The following is a 20,993-nucleotide window of genomic DNA, read 5'->3' on the forward strand; positions in this document are numbered from 1 at the left end:
AGACACACAAGCCCAGACATCCAGGCCTTCCTGCTAGTGCTTGACAAGGAAGAGTTGTACCCAGGAGGCTTTCTCTGGCTCTTCATGTGAATATCTCAGTAGGTTTTCTCTGGCTTTTCATGTGAATATCGCCAGCTTGTTACTCAAATCTCAACTCAGAAGCACCTCTCAGGGCTCTGGAGATGCCTTCTCTGGCCACTGGATGTAAGCAGCACCCATATGCATCCAACCACATTGTGCTGGTACCTTCAATCACACTCACCTGCTATATATCCTTCTGCTTTACCTCTTTAGTGTCTGTTTCTGCTTCTAGACTGAAAGCTTCATATGAGCAAAAACTGTTTGTTTTATTCACCTCTGTGTCTGCAATGCCTAACACAGTACCTGAGACTCAATAGGTCCTCAATAAATTTTAGTTGAATTAATTAATTAATTGACCAGTGAATGATGAGTTCTCCAAAGGAAACTGGTTAAAATAAATTCTGCAGCCAGACTTCCTGGTTTAAAGTCCACCTCTGCCACTTACTAGCTGTGTTATTTTGGGCAAGTTACTTAGCCTTTCTGTGCCCCCTGTGAACCCTGCAGTAATAAGACATAAGACAGGATTAAAAATACCTGCCCCGGGGGCTTTTGTACTTGAGATACAACAATAACATGTCAGAGCTGAGCTTAACATGCTCTTCGTTCTAAGAAAGCAGCAGAGTTTGTACCACTACCTGGGTTGCATTCCTAAGACAGAAAATTGACCACAATCTTTAGGGAAGCCCCACTGCCTCCCAGGTTAAGCCTAAACCCTGGGCTGGTGAAGCAGATTCTTCATTGACAGCCCCCAGTGTTACCTCCCAGTCTCTCCCACTCCTTCCCTCACATTCAAGACTTGTTCCCAAGTCTCCGCCCTTTTTTCTCATCGGGTCCCAAGCAGACCAGGATCATGCAACACTCTGCCTTTGTACACATGGCCCCGAATGCCCATTGCCTCCCTCCGCCTGCCCAGCTCAAACACCACCTCCCCTCAGAACCCTTCCCCTCCCACTCCTGCCCTGTCTTCTCTTTTTTTCTTTTTTGAGATGGAATCTTATTCTATTGCCCAGGCTGGCGTGCAGTAGCACAATCCTGGCTCACTGCAGCCTCCATCTCCCAGGTTCAAGCTATCTTCTCACCTCAGCCTCCCTAGTAGCTGGGATTACAGGTGTGCACCCCCACACCCGACTAATTTTTATATTTTTAGTGGAGATGGGGTTTCGCCATATTGGCCAGGCTGGTCTCAAACTCTTGACCCCAGGTGATCTGCCCACCTTGGCCTCCCCAAGTGCTGGGATTACAAGCATGAGCCACCATGCCTAGCCCCTCCCTGTCTTCTTACTGCCCCAAATCTGTGTTCCCTCTTCTGCCTGGGCCCTTGAGATACTGCAGGCACCTCCCTGCCAGGATGTGTGTACGTCAGGAGCTGAGCCCCAGGCTTCTCCACATCACTATCCCCAACACCTTTAGGAGGGCTAATACCTTGAAAGACATGGAGAAACATGTTCTGTGCATGAATGACTTTCCAAACATGGAAACTAACCACCTGCCTTCACCTCTTACTTCTTTCCCATCAGGGATAAACTAACTGGTATTTTGAAGGTCAAAACTGCCTTCCCTTTTGTTAGCTGCGTTTTGTTGCAAAATTTGCTTACAAGAGCTTATTTTGTGATGAAGAAAGCCATTTAAAACTCTTCTTTTTAAACAGAGACAATTTCTGGTAATTGCTGATGTTCCTCTGTTTGCCTCACAGGAAACAGAAAATACAGAGCAACAAAAGTCAAATGCATTAAGATGATGGGAAGGGAAACAAGGTGGATTCCACTTCCACCACTCTGACTCTTTTGTTCCCATTCTCATCCTGCTGGGAGGAAAAAGATACATGTTTTTATCCCCAACACACCAATGGGAAAAAGGAGACATGAAGTTTGAGCAACCTGCCAGGGGTTATTCAACCAAGCAGAGGTTTTTCAACAAAGCTCAGCTCTTCTAACTAAACCTAGTGGGAAAGACACTGATCTGGCTGGCTCAGCTACTCAACAGACCTAGGGGCTCTAACGGAATAAAATCAAGTTTGAGCTAGAGAAGGAGTCAGCAAACTACCTCCCCTAGGCCAAATTTAGCCCACTACTTGTATTTGTAAATAAAGTTTTATTAGGACACAGCTATGGCTACTCATTTACATGCTATTTATGGCTGCTTTCAGGCTACAATAGCACAGCAGGGACCTTCTGGCCAGCAAGCCCTAAAATATCTGATCCTTCCAGAAAAAAATTGCCAATCTCTGATTTAGAGAACAGTTGGATCTCTTGGTTTTGTTCTCTTTTCCAATGTTAGAATATTGCTGGTCAAATTATTTCAGTTGACAGGGAGATTTTTATTTTAAAAACTGAAAATCTTTGATTCAAGTGTCTATCATAATTTGGAGAAAAAGCTCGATGGTTTGGTTTAGGACTCAGATTAATATAGTTTCTCTGCTTTGGGGACTTGGTTGTTGTTCTTGAGAAGAACATTTTTACAAATGTAGAACGAAGTGGGCAGGTGACCTGGAATGCTCTTTGCTCTGGAAAATGTCTTTTATTCAACGTTGAACATACACTGCTCCTTCTAGCATTAAGATTTCAAGACTCTATCTATATTCCATTGGCTTCGCTAATCCTGTTTTCACCAAAGGTCCAGATATCATTTGTTGGCACCTAGCTTTTCTCATAAATAGAAGTATATCCTCTTCGAAATTCTTTCATAGATACCTCTTGAAAGCTAAACATTTGAAAAGAAATACACTGCCCCCCCAAACACTAACGTATTTTACAAGTCATCTTTTAAAGCTAAATGTATCTTACAAGAACCCTGCAGTGGCTTCAGAACTGAAACCCAGCCTTCCAACTCTTCCTGTAGATGTTTGACCATATGTGACACTTTCATCTCATTTTTTGAAACCTTTTACTATGGGAATTTTCAAACATATGCAAAAATAGAGAGACTAGTCAGTCCCCAGCAACCAGATTCAACAAGTATCAACATTCTGCCATTTATTTTTCCCTCTCCTGACTTTTTGTTTACTGTTTGTTGCAGTATTTGATAGCAGACTTCACACATCGAATGACTTCACCCATGAATGCCTGTTTCTGTTAGATGAGGCCCTTTTCCTTTTAACGAAACCATGACACTATCATCACATCCAACAAAATTAATAATTCTTAATATTATCTAATACCCAGTCCAAACTCAATTTTCCCTGTCTCAATAATGTATTTTTATAGTTCATTTGTTCAACTAAAGATCCAGCTGGGTGCAGTGGCTCACGTCTGTAATTCCAGCACTTTGGGAGGCTGAGGTGGGCGGATCACAAGGTCTGGAGTTCAAGACCACCCTGGGAAACATGGTAAAAATACAGAGCAACAAAAGTCAAACACGTTGCAATGATGGGAAGGGAAACAAGGTGGATTCCGCTTCCACCACTCTGACTCTTTCATTCCTCGCCATTCTCTCTGGTCTCTACTAAAAATGCAAAAATTAGCTGAGCATGATGGCGTGTGCCTGTAACCCCAGCTACTCAGGAGGCTGAGGCAGGATAATTGGTTAAACCAGGACCCGGGAGATGGAAGCTACAGTGAGCTGAGATCACACCACTGTATTCCAGCCTGGGCTACAGAGAGAGACTCCATCTCAAAAAAAAAAAAAAAAACAGAAAAGAGAAGCACCATATTTGACTGTGAATTCTACCATTCATGAGCTGTGCCACAATGGATAAGTTACTGGACCTGATTCTCAGTTTTCTCATCTGTAAAAGGAATAATCCCACCTACCTCACAGAGCAGCACCTGTTAACACTGAATCATAAGCTCTTTACACAAAAGTCCAGCAAAGATGATGATGATGGTAAAACCACTGAATACTTTACAAAGCACTAGACTGGAATGTCTTCTGTCTATCTTATCTAACCCTCACACTAGTCCTATGAGGCAGCTCCCATTCTCATGCCACTTTCATAGAAGGGGTGAGTGATCTACCCAACATAACACAGCTACGAGTGTGAGAGAGCCAGGATATAGAGGACTTCAGGGATCTTTCTGCCAACCACAGTATGGTAATAATTCCCAATACTACTATGCGGAGGTGTAGGGGTAGAAGCAGAGCAGCCCGAATTAGCAGACCCTCCCGAACAGATCAATTGTTATAAACTCCTAAGTTACAGCATTCCACAGCTCCTACCCTTGCTCAAACAGGAAGCCCCCAGGAGGCCCCTAGTTTCCTTCCTTATCGGGGCAAGCCTTCAGCTGTCTGCTAAAGAGTTCTTAAGCCTTTTTCATCACAAGCCTCAAACATCTAACATTTGTTCAAATATTTGTCCAAAGTAAGATTGTCATTTTTTTCCTAGATAATCCCTTACTTCTTTTTTGTACATACATTAGGTGAAAAAGGACTGAGGTTCAACTCCCCTGTGGCCACTACACCGTGAGAGGGCTGACCCAGCCAAGTGAAAGGGGCACTTGGCAAAGAACTGAGGTCCTGGCCAATAGTCCTGGCAGATCTCCTAGCCAAGAGCCAGGACCTATGCCACCCACACGAGTGATACCATTTCGGACTTTCCCAACTGAAACCACACTAACTAAGCAGGAGTGCCACCCAGTCTACCCAGATCTGTGAGAAATCAAATGCTGTTGGTTTAAGCCATTGAGTTTTAGGGTGGTTAGATAACTGAAACAGCCAGAAAATAGCTTTCCAGCCAGACCAAATGCCAAATCTATGAATGAGAAGCACCATGATGGCAGCTAAAGATTGTTTATCAATGGAAATGATACAACTCCTTCAATCTGAGCACACCCATTGGCTAAACATTCAGCTCAGTAAACCTGGATCTATACTGTAAACCTAGATCTATACTGTACCAGGCTCAACAGTGTCAACAGTAACAGCAGCCAATATTTACCAAGTGTTTATTACACACTAGGCATTGTGCTAAATCCTTTTTTCATTTAATCCCTTACAAAAGCCTTTCGAGGTGGGCCACCATAATACCCACTTTACAGATGAGGTCACTGAGGAGTAGAGTGATACAGTGACTTGCCTGGGATCACATTGCTAGTAAACAGTGACATGGGATTTCACTCCTGGCCATCGGACACCACAGACCCCAAGCTCTTAACTCTCAAGCTTGTTTTGCCCCTTCAAAAGTGTTATGCGACTTTAACAAAACTGCCCCTTCTTTTGCTTTGCTTTTTTTTTTTTTTTGAGATGGAGTCTTGCTCTGTTGCCCAGGCTGGAGTGCAGTGGCAGGCCCAGGTTTAAGTGATTCTCTTGCCTCAGCTAGGATTACAGGTGTGCACCACCACGCCAGGCTAATTTTTGTAATTTTAGTGGAGATGGGGTTTCACCATGTTGGCCAGGCTGGTCTCAAACTGCTGACCTCAAGTGATCTGCCCACCTCTGCCTCCCAAAGTGCGGGATTACATTCGTGAGCCACCATGCCCAGCTGAAACTGCACCTTCTGAGTTAATGTGTGTAAAGAATTTAACGCTGCCTGGTCTATGGTAAGTTTTCAGTAAACACCAACTCTTACTATTAGGAAACCTGCAGATGTGGAAGGAAGATGAGAGGAAGTACTGGATATGACTTGCATACAGTATGCCCCCAACTAATGTTAGTTATTTGGATGATTTATATAGTGCTTCTTCACCAGCAAGCACTCCAGTACTTGGTAATTTTCTGTTTACGAGTAGGCTCTCCCCACAGCCTGTGAGCTCTCTTGAGCATAGAGCTGTTTCCAACACATCCTTGCAGGTCCAGGGCCCATCATGTGGCCTGGCCCAGAGCAAGTAGCTGCTCAAGAAATGTTTCTTGAAAGGAGAGAAAATGCTTCCTTCCTTCACCACAAATGTGAACTTGGATTTCCAAGATGACACCTCCCCCAGCTACCAGCCCTTAACATGATTCCAAAGAAGAGGGCAAGAAGGGACAAGGGACCCACCCAAGAAATGCGGGGCCAATGGGCTCCATGGGATAAGAGATGGAGCTGCACTGTGGCCAAGGCACTTGAGAAGTCCGTGCCACACCCAGAGCGGGACCTGTCCCTCCCTCCCCACACTCCTAAAAGTCCCCAGGAAAAGGGAGAGGCCCTGAGATAGAAGTCACCCACCTCCGAAGTGGCAGGCCCCGCTGTCCTCCCTGAGTCGACTGGGACTTGGGACTACCCTTTCGACCCATCCCGGGGCAGCTGCAGGCGCAGAAAGAAAAAAAGTGACAGGAAGTCAAAAGTTTCCCAACAACAAAAATCCTTCCCCCGATGAAAGGGCTCCCACCCTCAGCCCGCCCCGCACAGGGAGGAGGGACGGCCACAAGTGGATCTAGGGAGTTGGGGGTCCCGCTGTTCTGGTCCCGACGACGGCCTGGCCTGAGGCTCCCCTGCCCCGCGCTTCGTGCACCCTGAATTCTTTGAGAGGGTCCCAGGGAAGGGTAGGAGTGTCCCAACTCTTACTTACAGTCATCTTGCAAGTCCACAAAGTACAGGGGGATCTCTGAAAACCAAGAAACACACACGGAGTTACCAAGGGGCTGCGGTGGGAGAGGTCGGGTCGGGGTTGGGTAGGAGGTCCCCGGCCTCGCGGAGTGGTCACGGGGCGAGAGGGAGGGGAGCAGCCCGGGAGTCCCGGAAACCCAACCCCACTCACCCGCCATCTTGGGATGGGCCTGAAGGAGGGACCGGCAGGACCCGGGGAGGGCGGAGAGGGGGCGGGGGGGCGGGGGGGGGGGGGTCTGTGAACGGGGGCGGGGCCATCGGTTTCAGGCCCCGCCCCCGGCCCGCGCCGGCCGGCCGGCCCCGCCCTCGCAGCAAAGGTGGCTGCCGAGGTGGGCGTGGAGGTCAGGTGACCCGGCCGGCGTCCCAAGATGGCGGCAGCGGCGGCGCCCGGAAGGCCGCGGCGGCGTCCAGGCTGCTAAGGCGGGCCCCAGGCGGCTGGCAGTGGACAAGTCGGACCTAGTGCTGGAGGACGGGCGGCAGCCGCCTCTGCGCGAACCGGGCCTGGGCCGTGCGGCGGCGGTGGCGCCAGGGGATGCTCTTGCTAGGCCCGGCCTCTCCCTCCTCAACTTAGGACGGCGGCGGGCCCGCGCCCCTGGCTCCCGGGCCATGGCACTGAGGGAGCTCAAAGTGTGTCTGCTGGGGGTGAGTGGCGGTGGGTCCAGCCGGGAGGGCCACGGGAGGCTGGGCGGACAAGGACCCCAGATCCCCCACGTCCTCTCACCCCCTCCCCCGCCTCCGTCAGAGATGCTGTCTGCCAGCTCCGGGGACCCTCCCTCCACGTCGGGAGCGGTGCCGCCCACCTCTTGCACCTTCCAAAAGGTCCTGGAGGCCGCAGGGACCCTTCCACTTCCCCGTCCCGGAGCCTGTGGACTCTTTCCGTCCCCCAAAGAGCAAACAGAACCCCCCCTTGCCTCTCCATTGCATCTGGGTTAAGAGAGGCTCTAAAATAGTTTTCTCCAACTTACCAAGTTATTAATTGGGAGTTGGCCAAGTCTTCCAAAGTAAAACCAATAACCGGTCTTTAGGTTTTACAAGCGGAATTAGCCTACTTTGTCTCTTGGGTGTTTTTGAACTTGTAGGATACCCCTGCCGCTTCTCCAAAGAGTTATTTTGTCAAGTAACTCTTCTGTGTAGAAAAGGGGTATTTAACTCAGGAAGCCCCAAAGACTAGTTTGAAGCTTCAGCTTCCTGTCTTGTCAGGAAGGACAAGGTGTTGGCCATTTCAATGACTTCTTTCTGAGATTGATGCTGGCATTTCAGAGTTTCTGCCTTAAAGATCGGCAGGAACTCCAGTAACTAATCTTTATTGCCCCCAAATAGAGTGGGGCTAGGATTCATCAGGGATTACTCAGAGGTAACTCAGGAGTTCAGAGTTTACTAACAGGTTAAAAAGCAAGTAGACTTGTTACCTTTTACGAAGCAGAAACTTTGGGTCTTTCAAAAGGTCCTAATCTGTCTTAAAAACTGCAAAAACCTCTCCTTTTTAGTACATTTAGAATCTCCTAATTACTACACTGAATTGTTATGACAACTGCTTTTGTGTTCCTCAATTTATAAAATTTACACATCTAGGGTGATTTTTTTTTTTAAATCCTGAACTTATGCCACAAAGTAATTTTGGGTGTCTGCAAGAAGGTAAACTTTTTCTCAGTCACTCATCTCATTCTCTTTCAGGATACAGGTGTAGGTAAATCGAGTATTGTGTGGCGGTTTGTGGAAGACAGTTTTGATCCAAACATCAATCCAACAATAGGGTAAGAGATATTTATTTGATACACATCTAAAGATGCATTGAAAACCCTTCCAGATAAATAGTGGGTTACAGATGGAGGCCCTGCACTTTATATTCATTGAATTCTGAGTCGCTGGTTCGCATTGTCTCTGGAAGGACTTGAAAGAGTCCAGTGAGGATCTGTGTATTTTAGTAAAATTATCTTCGACTTGTGGGGGATGAAACATCAAAATGCAAATATGAATTGGAGTTTTACTAATTATTAGAATAGACACAGAAGCTTCAGTCTATAAATACCCACAATGGAAATAAGGCAGATGAAAACAGATCCGGTGCTCTTCTAACAGGCATATCAGGTAAAAGACATTTAGATGGGTTTGTCCTTCCTGAAAGTAGTAGGATGAGATCTGAACCCTTACACATCCTTGTATTGGTAGTAATAATGAATTTAAAAATCCGTATTGAAATGGAAGGTTTCTTCAGGTCTCTGGTTCCATGGCAAGTGAGGTTGATTGTTCCTGTGTTTTTGACTCTATAAAACTTGTCATGTCAGTACTAATCCTTTGACTACATAAGAAGTTGTGTTTTATAGGCTTTAATACTATGTTAGGATTATAAAACAAAAAAGGTGCTGTGTTCTAGTTTTATTGTCAAACCCTCAATCAAATGTTTTCCAACATTTAAATAAAAGTTCTGTATTATCCATCATTAGGATAAAATTGGCCTTTGTGCTCTATACAGAGCATTCTTTGCCTAATAGAGAAATATTTTACAGCCCAGCAGAGAAACTGCCATAAGATTGTCCCCTGAGAAATTATAAGCTACTGTTGTCAGGTTATGTGTTCAATTTTTTTATTGTTTTTTTAGACAGATTCTTGCTCTTGTTGCCCAGGCTGGAGTGCAATGGCTCACTGCAACCCCTGCCTCTGGGGTTCAAGCAATTCTCATGCCTCAGACTCCCGGGTAGCTGGGATTACAGGCTCCTACCACCACGCCTGGCTAATTTTGTAATTTTAGTAGAGATGGGGTTTCACCATGTTAGCCAGGCTGGTCTCAAACTCCTGACCTCAGGTGATCTGCCTGCCTCAGCCTCCCAAAGTGCTGGGATTACACTCGTGAGCCACCGTGCCGGGCATATGTGTTCGATATTTTTTATCTGTTTTTTTTTTCACCCAGGCTGGAGTGCAGTGGCATAATCAAGGCTCATGGTAGCCTCAACCTCCTGGGCTCAAGCCATCCTCCCACCTCAGATAGCTGAGACACAGATGCACACTGCCACACCTGACTTATTTTTTGTATTTTTAGTAGAGATGGAGTTTCACCGTGTTACCCAGGCTGGTCTGGAACTCCTGGGCTCAAGTGATTCACCCACCTCAGACTCCCAAAGTGCTAGAATTATGAGTATGAGCCACCACACCCAACCTATCTGCTTTCTTAAACCCTGTGGGTGCCCTACACATATGAAAGCATGGGGATGAAATTCACCAATAAATTTCTGCAATTAAAATGCTTTTCAGTATCCTTTAAGAGCTAGTTGTGACCACATGTAAAACATGACCCCATCATCCTCAGGGCCTGCCTATCACTACCTGCATGGGAAGGTGTTGGAAAGTGCTGGTAATTCAGCAAGTGACACACTTCGCACTGAGTCAGAGCTGAAAACCCAGAACCCACAAGACACCCAGACACCACCTCAGCTAGAAGTGCTCTCTCAAATGAGAGAAAAGTGAAGGGTGTAGCTTCATGCATCTTGGTGAGGCCCATGGGCCTGTCTTAAGTGTCCACTGTTCCCTTTTTTGCCAGTGGCTCCCAATCTGCCAGATGCCTATGACTCCTGAGCTGCCTCTGGTCCATTCTCTGCACCCAGAGATTTGGCTCACATTTTCACAGGAAAAAAACATACAAGGCTTTCTCCTCATTTCTTTTTTCTGCCTTTCTTTCGTTGGTTTCTTTGTTTTTCCTCAGCTTTAGAAGGTGGCTTCCTCCTTTGTGACAAATCCCCAAACGTACCCCTGAGCTCTGGAGCCCCACCTCACTATCACTTACCCTGTTTCTTCCTCAGTCCTATGCCTGCACACAGGTTCCCGATCCACCCCACTCCACTACAAGAGCACTGTTCCCCAACCTGCTGCTCAAATGGTGGAACTCCTGAAAGAGAAGTTACCACTTCCCCAGCTGCTGCTCACACCCCAGCCCTCTGTCTCAGTTCCACCTCACCATGCCACTAAAACCATCTTCCCTTAGTACCAGTTTCCATCTAATAGCCAAAGTTGGTGGCCTTTTTTTGGTAGTTTTTTTTTGTATTCATAGAGTACCTACTACATGCCAGGTGCTAGACTGGGTGCTAGACCGGGGTCGGCAAACTGTGGCCCTTTCACCCACCTCCTGTCTTTGTAAAGAGTTACTGAAACAGTCACACTCATTTATTTACTTATTGTCTTGCTGCTTTGGGGCTATAATGACCAACTTGAATAGTTGCAACTAAGACTTGATGGCCCACAAACCCAAAAACATTTGGTACTTTTCAGAACAAGTTTGATGACCCCTGATTTAGACAAAATGGACTTCTGTCCTTATAGACCTTACCTACAAGGAGGAGCTACATTATGACTAATATGCAAGAAATGATTTATTCTTTTTTTTTTTTTTTTTTCTTTTTTGAGACGGAGTCTTACTCTGTCGTCCAGCTGGAGTGCAGTGGCAGGATCTCGGCTCACTGCAACCTCTGCCTCCCAGGTTCAAGCCATTCCCCTGCCTCAGCCTCCTGAGTAGCTGGAACTACAGGCCATACCCGGCGAATTTTTTGTATTTTAGTAGAGACAGGCTTTCACCATGTTGGCCAGGTTGGTCTCGATCTCCTGGCCTCCTGATCCTCCCACCTTGACCTCCCAAAGTGCTGGGATTACAGGTGTGAGCTACCATACCCGACCAATTTATTCTTTTTTTTTTTTTTTTTTTTTGGAGACTGAGTCTTTATTGCCCAGGCTTGATGGTAGTGGCACAATCTTGGCTCACTGCCTCAGCCACCTGTAGTTGGGATTACAGGTGCCTGCCACCATGCCCAGCTAATTTTTGTATTTTTAGTAGAGATTACAGGTGTGAGCCACAGCACCTGGCCAACCCTAGGCAGTTTAATCTCTGATCTGTTTCTTCATAAGCACTTAAGGATAATGATAGGACTGGCCCCATATTGTTAGGAGAATTCCAGGAGAGGTGTATTTAAAATGCTTAGGAAAGTGCAAGGGACACTGGAGCTCAATAAATGGCAGTTATTATTCTTTTTTAATTTTTATTTTTTAGAGACAAGGTCTTGCTCGGTCACGCAGGCTGAAATGGAGGGACACTCTGAGCTCACTGCAGCCTCAAACTCCTGAGCCGAAGCAATCCTGCTTCTCAGCTTCCTGAGTAGCTTGGACAACAATAGCACGAGCAGTATACACTCATGCCTTGCTAATTTTTTTTCTTTTTTGTAGAGATGAGATCTCACTGCATTGCCCAGGTTGATCTTGAACTCTTGGCCTCAAGAAGTCCTCCTCCCTTGGCTTCCCAAAGTGCTAGGATTAGGCATAAGCCACAGTATTTGGCCTATTCTTTTGTAAATGTTTAAATCTTTTTAAAATTTTAAAATAATTTGTATCAAAGCAGTGTGTATATGGTTTTTTAAGTGTAGTATAAATAACAGTGCACTACTCTGAGCCATTCCCTGGAAGTTTACTGTTACCTTGGCATTTAGCTATTTTTTCTGATCTTTTCTCCAAATTTTTTCATAACCTGCATACACAGGAATCTAAAACTTTTTGAGCAACAGTATGACACTCACATATTGAGTATTTTGGATTTTGGATTTTTGGTTTTGGAATGCTGAACTGGTATAATGCAAATATTCCAAATTCTGAAAAATTCCAAAATTGGAAACACTTCTTTTTTTTGTTTGTTTGTTTGTTTGTTTTGTTTAATTCCCTCCCGTCCCCCGAATCGGAAAAACTCTGGTCAGCATTTCAGATAAGGGATACTCACCCTGTACTGGTAGTTCTTGATCCCTCTCTTCTCCCTGCCTCCTGTTTAAGGCATTATCTACTGATTATTTTTCTTTCGAAGATGGGAATTTTGCCATCCTCCTCCTCCCACCTCCTGCACATTTGCCCTCCCTCCATCTTTCTATTAAAGTTCTCTCATTGGAAGTCAACGTACCATAGTGTTAAGAATACTGACGCTTAAGCCAGCCTGTCTCCCTTCACCTCCCAGCTCTAGCACTTAGGTTGATATGTGGCATTGGACAAGTTATTTAACTTCTTTGTGGCTACATTTGCACGTGGGAATCCTCCATGGCATCTAACTTATAGGGTTGTTGTGAAATTGAATTCACACACATAAAAATTGCTTAGAATGGGGTATGCCATATGGAAAGCATTTGTTATTTCTTAGCAAATGGCAAAATTAATTTTAAAAGGTTATTTTTTAATAATCTCACACTATGGTTTTGAACTTTTTATAAATGCAATTAGTACACACACACACACGTAGTGTGCTTCTTGGAAACATTGTGAGATTCATCTATATTATTTCATATAATAGTTTGTTTTCATCACTATATGGTATGTATCCCAGTGGATGCATATACCCCAGTTTATTGATTTTACTCTTGGACATTTTGTTTCCTGTTTAGAAGTTTGGGGCCATTATATGTAACTGTTACCAACATTCTCATGTCTTTTGTGCCATATCTATGAGAATGGGGGACTTATACTAATGTATATGGCAGTGGCATTGCTGGGGGACATTTATTAATATATATGGCAGTGGCATTGCTAGGGCACTAAGGAGATGCATTTGCACCTCTGAGATAGCTCCCGAAGCACCAGTTTTCACTCGCACCAACAGTGTATGGAGCTCCAGTTGCTTCATCTGTTCTATGAAGCATTTGGTATCACTAGTCTTTAATTTTAGCTGTTGTAGAGGGTGTGTTCTAGTATGTCCATTTTGGTTTGGATTTCTATTTCCGATGACTAAAGCTATCAAGCACTTTTTCATATGTTAATTGACCATTTGTATATTAACTTTTGTAAAGGGTTTAAGAGTCTTGCTCACTTTTCTATTGGATTGTCAGTTGTTTTCTTGTTGATTTGTAAACATTATATATATATATCTGGACACTAGTCATTTGTTGGTTCTGTATATTGCAGATATTTCTCTCATTTGTGACTAACCTTTTCATACTCTGAAGGAATCTTTCTGAAGGAATCTTTTAACAAACACAAGATTTTTTTCCCCCATATTCTAATTTTTTATCCTTAAGGGCTTCTTACAATTTTTAAGCTGACACATAATAATTGTGTATGTTTACAGGGTATATAGTGGTGTTTATATATAAATAATGCATAATGATCAGATCAGAGTAATTAACATATCTGTCACCTCAAACATTGTTTCTTTGTGTTGGGAATATTGAATATCTTCCTTCTAACTATTTAAAACTAAATATTGTTGTTAACTGTAGTCATCCTACAGTGGTACAGAACACTAGAACTTGTTGCTCCTATTTAGCTGTAATTTTATATTCTTTAAACAAATCTCTCTCCCTATCACTCCCTTCCCCCTATACTTTCCAGCCTCTGTATCTTCTGTTCTACCTTTTACTTCTATGAAACCAACTTTTTGAGCTTCTGCAAATGAATGAGAACACTTAAGTGTTTAACTTTCTCCCCCTGGCTTATTTCACCTAACATAATGTCCTCCAGTTCCATCCATGTTGCTGAAAATAACAGGATTCATTCTTTTGTCTTGGCTATTTTAATGAAGAGTGCTGCCATAACATGGGGGTACAGATGTCTCTTCAGTATACTTATTTCCTTTCCTTTGGATAAATGCCCGGTAGTGGAAGTACCAGATCTATAATAGTTCTATTTGTTACTTTTTAAAGAACCTCTGTCCTGTTCTCCACCTTGGCTGTACTAGTTTACATTCCGACCAACAGCATATAAGAGTTCTCTTCTCTCTGCATCCTCACTAGCATTTGTCATTTTTTGTCTTTTTAATAATAGCCATCCTAACTGGGGTGTGATGATGCCTCATTGTGATTTTGATTTGCATTTCCCTGATGATTAGTGCTGTTGAGCATTTTTTCATATACCTGCTAGACATATGTTTTTTGTCTTTTGGGAAATGTCTGTTCAGATCATTTGTCTATTTTTTAATCAGATTGTTTTGGTTATTTTGCTGTTGAGATGTTTGAGTTCCTTGTATATGCTGGTTATTAATCCCCTATTGGATGAATAGTTTGTAAATATTTCTCACATTCTTGGCTGGGTGCAGTGGCTCACACCTGTAATCCCAGCACTTTGGGAGGCCAAGGCACGTGGATCACTTGAAGCCAGGAGTTCAAGACCAGCCTGGCCAACATGTTGAAACCCCGTCTCTACAAAAAATACACACATTAGCCAGGCATGGTGGCACATACCTGTAATCCCAACTACTTGGGATGCTGAGGCATGAAAATCGCTTGAACCCAGCAGGCGGAGGTTGCAGTCAGCCAAGATCACACCCCTTCACTCCAGCCTGCGTGACTGAATGAGACCCTGTCTCAAAACATAAAACAGACAATAAAAGCAAATATTGTCTCCCATTCTGTAGATTGTCTTTTTACTCTGTTGATTGTTGCCTTTGCTGTGCAGAAGCTTTTAGCTTGATGTGATTCCATTTGTTCATTATTGCTTTTGTTACCTGTGCTTTTGAGGTCGCATTCATAAGATCTTTTTCCAGACCAGTGTCCTGAAGCATTTCGCCTGTGTTTTCTTCTAGTAGTCATAGTTTCAGGTCTTACATATAGGTCTTTGATTTGAGTTTATTTTTGTGTAGGATGAGAGGCAAGAGTCTAGCTTTATTCTTCCCCATATGCATATCCAGTTTTCCTAGTACCATTTGTTGAAGGCACTGGCCTTTCCTGAGTGAGTGTTCTTAGCACTTTTGTCAAAAATCAGTTGGCTGACAATATATGGATTAATTTCTGGGTTCTATTCTCTTTCATTGTACTGTGTATCTCATGCCAGTACCATGATGTTTTTGTTACTACAGGTTTGTAGTATATTTGAAGTCTGATAGTGTGATGTTTCCAGCTTTGTTCTTTTTTTTTTTTTTTTTTTTTTGAGACGGAGTTTCGCTCTTGTTACCCAGACTGGAGTGCAATGGCACGATCTCGGCTCACCGCAACCTCCGCCTCCTGGGTTCAGGCAATTCTCCTGCCTCAGCCTCCTGAGTAACTGGGATTACAGGCATGCGCCACCGGGCCCAGATAATTTTTTGTATTTTTAGTAGAGACGGGGTTTCACCATGTTGACCAGGATGGTCTCGATATCTTGACCTCATGATCCACCCACCTCAGCTTCCCAACGTGCTGGGATTACAGGCTTGAGCCACCACACCCAGCCTCCAGCTTCGTTCTTTTTGCTCAGGATTGCTTTGGCTGTTCAGGGTCTTCTGTGGTTCCTTACGAATTTTAGGATTTTTTTTCCTATTTCTGGGAAGAATGTGATTGGTATTTTTATAGGGATTGCATTGAATATGTAGATTGCTTTGGATAGTAGGAACAGAAGTTACTTTTAATGTAGTCTGTTGAACCAGTCTTTTCCTTTATGGTTAGTACTTTTTATGTCCTGTTCAAAAAACTGATTTACCAAGGTCATATTTTCCTGTTATCTTGTAGAAACTTTGTTTTGCTTTTCAGATGTAGATCAGAAATTCACCTGGAAATAATTTCTGGGTGAAGTGTAGAGATTAAGTTTTGGGGTTTTGTTGTTTTTTTTTTTTCAATTCCGATAGGGATATTCAATAGTCCTGCTCCCATTTTTATTTTATTATATTTTTGAGACAGGGTCTTGCTCTGTCACCCAGACTGGACCTCCCCAGGAGCCTCAACCTCCCCAGGCTCAGGTGATCCTCCTACCTTGGCCTCCCAAGTACCTGGAACTACAGGCATGTACTACCACACCCAGCTAATTTTTGTATTTTTTGTTAGAGGTGGGGTTTTGTCATGTTGCCCAGCCTGGATTTTTTTTTTTTTTAAAGACTATCCATAAACTTCTGCTCTAAACTGAGCCATTATTGTCCCAAATTAAGCATCTGTATTTATAAGGCTCTGTATATGGTTCTTCTATTCCATCAGTGTATGTTTTTGACTTTACTGAGATATAGTTTACATACAATAAAATGCACCCATTTTAAGCCAATGTTTTGATGAATTTTACAAATTCTGCATCTGTGACATCACTACCATGATCAAGATGTAGAATATTTCGATCACTTCAGTAGGTTCTTTTTTGTTCCATCCATTTCAGCCTTACTCTACCTACCCTTGGCTCCAGAAACCACTAATAAGTTTCCCATTACTTTAGATTATATTTGTCTTTTCTAAAGTTTCATATAATTGCGACTACCATTTATATACTTTTCTGTATCCAGATAATGTGTTTTGATAATGCAATGTAGATTGCATGCATCATTAGTTTATTCCTTTCAATAGTCCATTGTGTGGAATATACCAAAATTTTGTTTATTCATTCACCAATTGATAAAATTTGAGTTTACAAAATTTTTACCATTGTGAATAAAGCTGCTATAAATGTTCATGAACATTCTTTGTGTGGATTTTTTTTTTCCTTTGGGATATATACCTAGGAGTGGAATTGCTGGGTTATGTAGAAAGTATGGGTTTAACTCTATGAGAAACTTGTCAAATCATTTTCCAACATAGTTGTACTATTTTACATTCTGTCCAGTAGTATTTGAAAGTCGCAGTTGTCCACATCCTTTTCAACGCTTCGTATTGTTAGTCTTTCATTTTAGCCATTCAATTGGTCATGTAGTGATGTCTCACTTGTTTTAATTTTAATTTTCCTGATGACTGATATTGCTCATCTTTTTGTGTGCTTATTTGTGTCTATTCAAATCTTTGCCTATTTCTAATTGGATTGTTTGTCTCATTTCTCCCAATCTATAGCATTTTATTTTCTTAACAGTATCTTTTGAAGAGCAAAAGTGTTTAATTTTGATCAACTCCAGCTTAATTCTTTTTATGCTTTTTTGCGTGTGTGTCCTATACATCCAGTGATGCAAGGATTTTCACCTGTATTTTCTTCTACAACTTTTATAGCTTTATTGTTTACATTTTGGTCTGTAATCTATTTCTACTTATTTTTGCTTACTTTGTGAGGTAAGGGTCAAGGATAATTTTTTTTTCCCCTTACGTCAGTCTAATCATACTAGAAGCATTTGTTAATGTTGAATTCAGCATTGGTTGAATTAAATCACCTTGGCACCTATAAATTGATATATGTGTATGGGTTTATTTCCGGATTACCTTTTCTGTTCCATTGGTCTATTTGTCCTTATGCCAGTACAGTATTGTGTTGATTGCTGTAGATGTATAGAAAGTCTTGGAATCAGATAGTGTATGTCATCCAGTTCTATTCTTGTTTTTCATATTTGGCTCCTCTGGGTCCTTTGCATTTCTTTATAAATTTTAGAATCATGGTGCCTAGTTCAGAAGAGCCAGGTGAGATCTTGATTGGGAACACATTAAATCTCTTGACTCGTTTGGGAAGAACTGACATCTTAATATTCCTTCTTTGATCCAGCAACATGGTATATTCTCTATTAATTTAGGTCTTTGATGCTTTTTAATCAGAGTTTTTTGGTTGTCACTGTAGAGGCCTTCCACATATTTTTGTTAAGTATTATCTCAGAATATTTCATGGCTTTGATGCTATTATAAATGGTATTTCTTATTTTAACTTCCAGTTGTCTGTTACTAATGCATGGACATAAAACTGGGTTTTTCATATTGACCTTGTATCCTGTAACAACTGAGTTCAACTAGCTCGAGTAGCTTTTTTGTAGATTACTTAGGATTTTCTTAGGTAAACAGTCATGTCGTCTATGAGTAGGCAATTTTACTTCTTCCTTCCCAATCTTTATGCCTTTTTTTACATGCCTTATTACACTAGTTAAATTGTACCTTCAATACTATGTTGAAAAGTAGTGAGAACTGAAATCCTTGCCTTATTCCTGATCTTAGGGAAAATAATTCAGTCTTTTGCCATTCAATTTAATGGCTGTCTCTAGGTTTTTTATAGATGCCCATTATCAGGTTGGGGGTGTTCCCTTCTATCCCTGAATTAATGAGATTTTTTAATCATGAATTCTGTTGAATTTTATTAGATGATATTTTACATGTTTCGAGTTGTTCATAGTCTTTTTCTGTCTGTTAAAAATGGTGCATTATAACCATTGATAGTTTAATGCTGAAACCAATCTTGCACTCCTAAGATAAATTTCTCTTGGTCATTATACATTATTCTTTTTTATATATTGCTGAATTCGATTTACTAAAATTTTGTTAAGGATTTTTATCTCCATGTAGTTTTCTGTAATAATCTTTCTCTAGTTTTGGTATCAGGACATCATCAAATGAGTTGAGAAATACCTTCTCTTTTTCTACTTTTTTGGAAGAGTTTGTGTAGAATTGGTGTTATGTCTTCTTAAAGGTTTGGTGGAATTGACAAATGAAACCATCTGAGCAGGGAGTTATCTTTGTCTGAAAATTTTTAACTACAGATTCAGTTCTTAAGTAGATACTGTAAAGGCCTGTTCAGGTATCTATTTCTTCTTGAGTAAGCTTTGGTAATTTGTGTCCTTCAAGGAATTTTATCATTGTATTTCTGTTTTTTTTTTAATTTATTGGCATAAAGTTGTTTTTAATATCCACCTCTTATCTTTTTAATGCTTTGGGATCTGCATCAGTAGCCCTCTTTCCATTTTTGATAGTGCTAATTTGAGTCTTCTCACTTCTTTTCCTGACCTATCCAGTTATAAGTTTATCAATTTTATTGGTCTTCTCGAAGAACCAGTTTTTGCTATCTGAGCATTTAAAATTATAAATTTCCCTTTAAGTGCTGGGTTAAGTAAATTTCACAGATTTTGATATGTTTTCATTTTCATTTAGTTGCACCTATCATTTCTCTTGTGACTTCTTTGATCATTGGTTGCTTAGAAATACATTTTCTAATTTCCAATTATTTGGGCATTTTCCAGAAATGTTTTAATTATTGATTTCTAGTTTAAATCTATTCTGGGTCCAGGCACGGTGGCTCATGCCTGTAATCCTAGAACTTTGGGAAGCCAAAGTGAGTGGATCACTTGAGTTCAGGAGTTCAAGAGCAGCCTGGCTGACATGGTGAAACCCCATCTCTGCTAAAAAATACAAAAATTAGCTGGGCATGGTGGTAGGCACCTGTAATCCCAGCTACTAGGGAGGCTGAGGCAGGAGAATTGTTGAACCCAGGAGGCGGGAGTTGCAGTGAGCCGAAATCACACCACAGCACTCCAGCCTAGGCAATGGAGTGAGAACTCCGAATCAGAACAAAAAAATCTATTGTGGTCAGAGAACATACTCAGTATTAATTCAGTATTTCAAACCTTTTACATCAGACATTTGTTTCCTAGTCTAAGATGTGTTCTTTGTGAATGTTCCATGTGCACTAATAAAGAATGTGTATTCTGCTACTGATGTGTGGGGTATTCGGTAAATGTTAATTAGCTTGTTTAATAGCACCGCTCATATCTCCTGTGTTTTTACTAGTTTTTTCTCTTATTTACAGTAAAAGAATATTTGAAGCATCCCTAATTAAAAATTTGTCTATTTCTCTTTTTAATCAGTTTTTGTTTCATGTTTTGAAGCTTTTGTTATTGAGTGTATATGCATGTAGCATTGTTTAATATATTATTAATATATAAAATACATATTAATATATAAGATACATGATTTAATATTTATGTATCTTATATGTGTGTTATATACTATATATAGAATACATACATGATTTAATATATGTGTATCTTATGTGTGTATATATATACTATATATACAAATCATATATCTCTTATATATATATGTGTGTGTTACATACATAAATAGAGACAAAGTCTTGCTCCATCTGCCAAGACAGAGCACCGTGATAGTGAGCACAGCTCACTGAAGCCTCAGCTTCCCAGGCTCAAATTATCCTCCTACCTCACTCAGCATCTTGAGTAGTGGGACTATAGGTGTACCTTACCATGTCTAGCTAATTTTTTTATTATTTGTATAGCTGGGGTCACTTTGCTGCCCAGGCTGGTCTCAGACTCCTGGGCTCAAGCCATTCTCCTGCCATGGGATTACAGCCATAAGCCACTGCACTTGGCCACAACGTTATGTTTTCTTGATCCTTTTATCATCATAAAATGTCTCTCTTTTGTCCCTAGTAGGAGTGTCATTCTGAATTCTCCTTTGTCTGATATTAATTTAAGCTATTCAGCATTCTATTTGAAAATCTCTTCCCATGCATTTACATTTAACCCATTTATAGCTGTATTTTTCAAGTGGCCTTCTGGTAGACAGAATTATAGGTTCTGCTTTTATGTCTAATCTGACAGTCTGCCTTTTAATTGAGTATTTAGACCTCCACTGTCTAATACGGTTGCTACTGGCCACATGTTAAAATTAGAAAATCAAATCTTCAGTCATATTAGCTACATTTCAACTCTCATAACAAATTTCTGTTCTATAGCACTGATTTATTTATTGTAACTGTCAATATCATTTGGTTTAAATCTACCATCTTGCTTTATTTTTCTCTTTGCCCCGTATTAATGATTCCATTTTATTTCCACTGTTATCTTGTTTACCTC

The 20,993-nt window shown here is 41.7% G+C and overlaps 2 protein-coding genes across 2 annotated transcripts in view; one reads left to right on the top strand and one right to left on the bottom strand.

The window, feature by feature from the left end:
* Nucleotides 1-6,725, bottom strand: part of LOC100413665 (serine/threonine-protein phosphatase 4 regulatory subunit 1) — a 78,380-nt gene extending 71,655 nt beyond the window's left edge. The window contains 3 exon segments of the mRNA XM_078372014.1: nucleotides 6,161-6,238; nucleotides 6,504-6,539; nucleotides 6,693-6,725. Of these exon segments, the coding sequence (XP_078228140.1) occupies nucleotides 6,161-6,238; nucleotides 6,504-6,539; nucleotides 6,693-6,699 (121 nt within the window). The 5' untranslated portion in view covers nucleotides 6,700-6,725.
* Nucleotides 6,726-6,885: 160 nt separating this feature from the next.
* Nucleotides 6,886-20,993, top strand: part of RAB22A (RAB22A, member RAS oncogene family) — a 61,332-nt gene continuing 47,224 nt past the window's right edge. Inside the window, exons 1-2 of the mRNA XM_035299031.3 lie at nucleotides 6,886-7,183; nucleotides 8,216-8,295. Coding sequence (XP_035154922.1) covers nucleotides 7,148-7,183; nucleotides 8,216-8,295 — 116 coding nt within the window. The 5' untranslated portion in view covers nucleotides 6,886-7,147. The remainder of the gene's footprint in view (nucleotides 7,184-8,215; nucleotides 8,296-20,993) is intronic.

The sequence above is a fragment of the Callithrix jacchus genome, chromosome 5, assembly GCF_049354715.1.
Source record: "Callithrix jacchus isolate 240 chromosome 5, calJac240_pri, whole genome shotgun sequence".
NCBI lineage: Eukaryota > Metazoa > Chordata > Mammalia > Primates > Cebidae > Callithrix > Callithrix jacchus.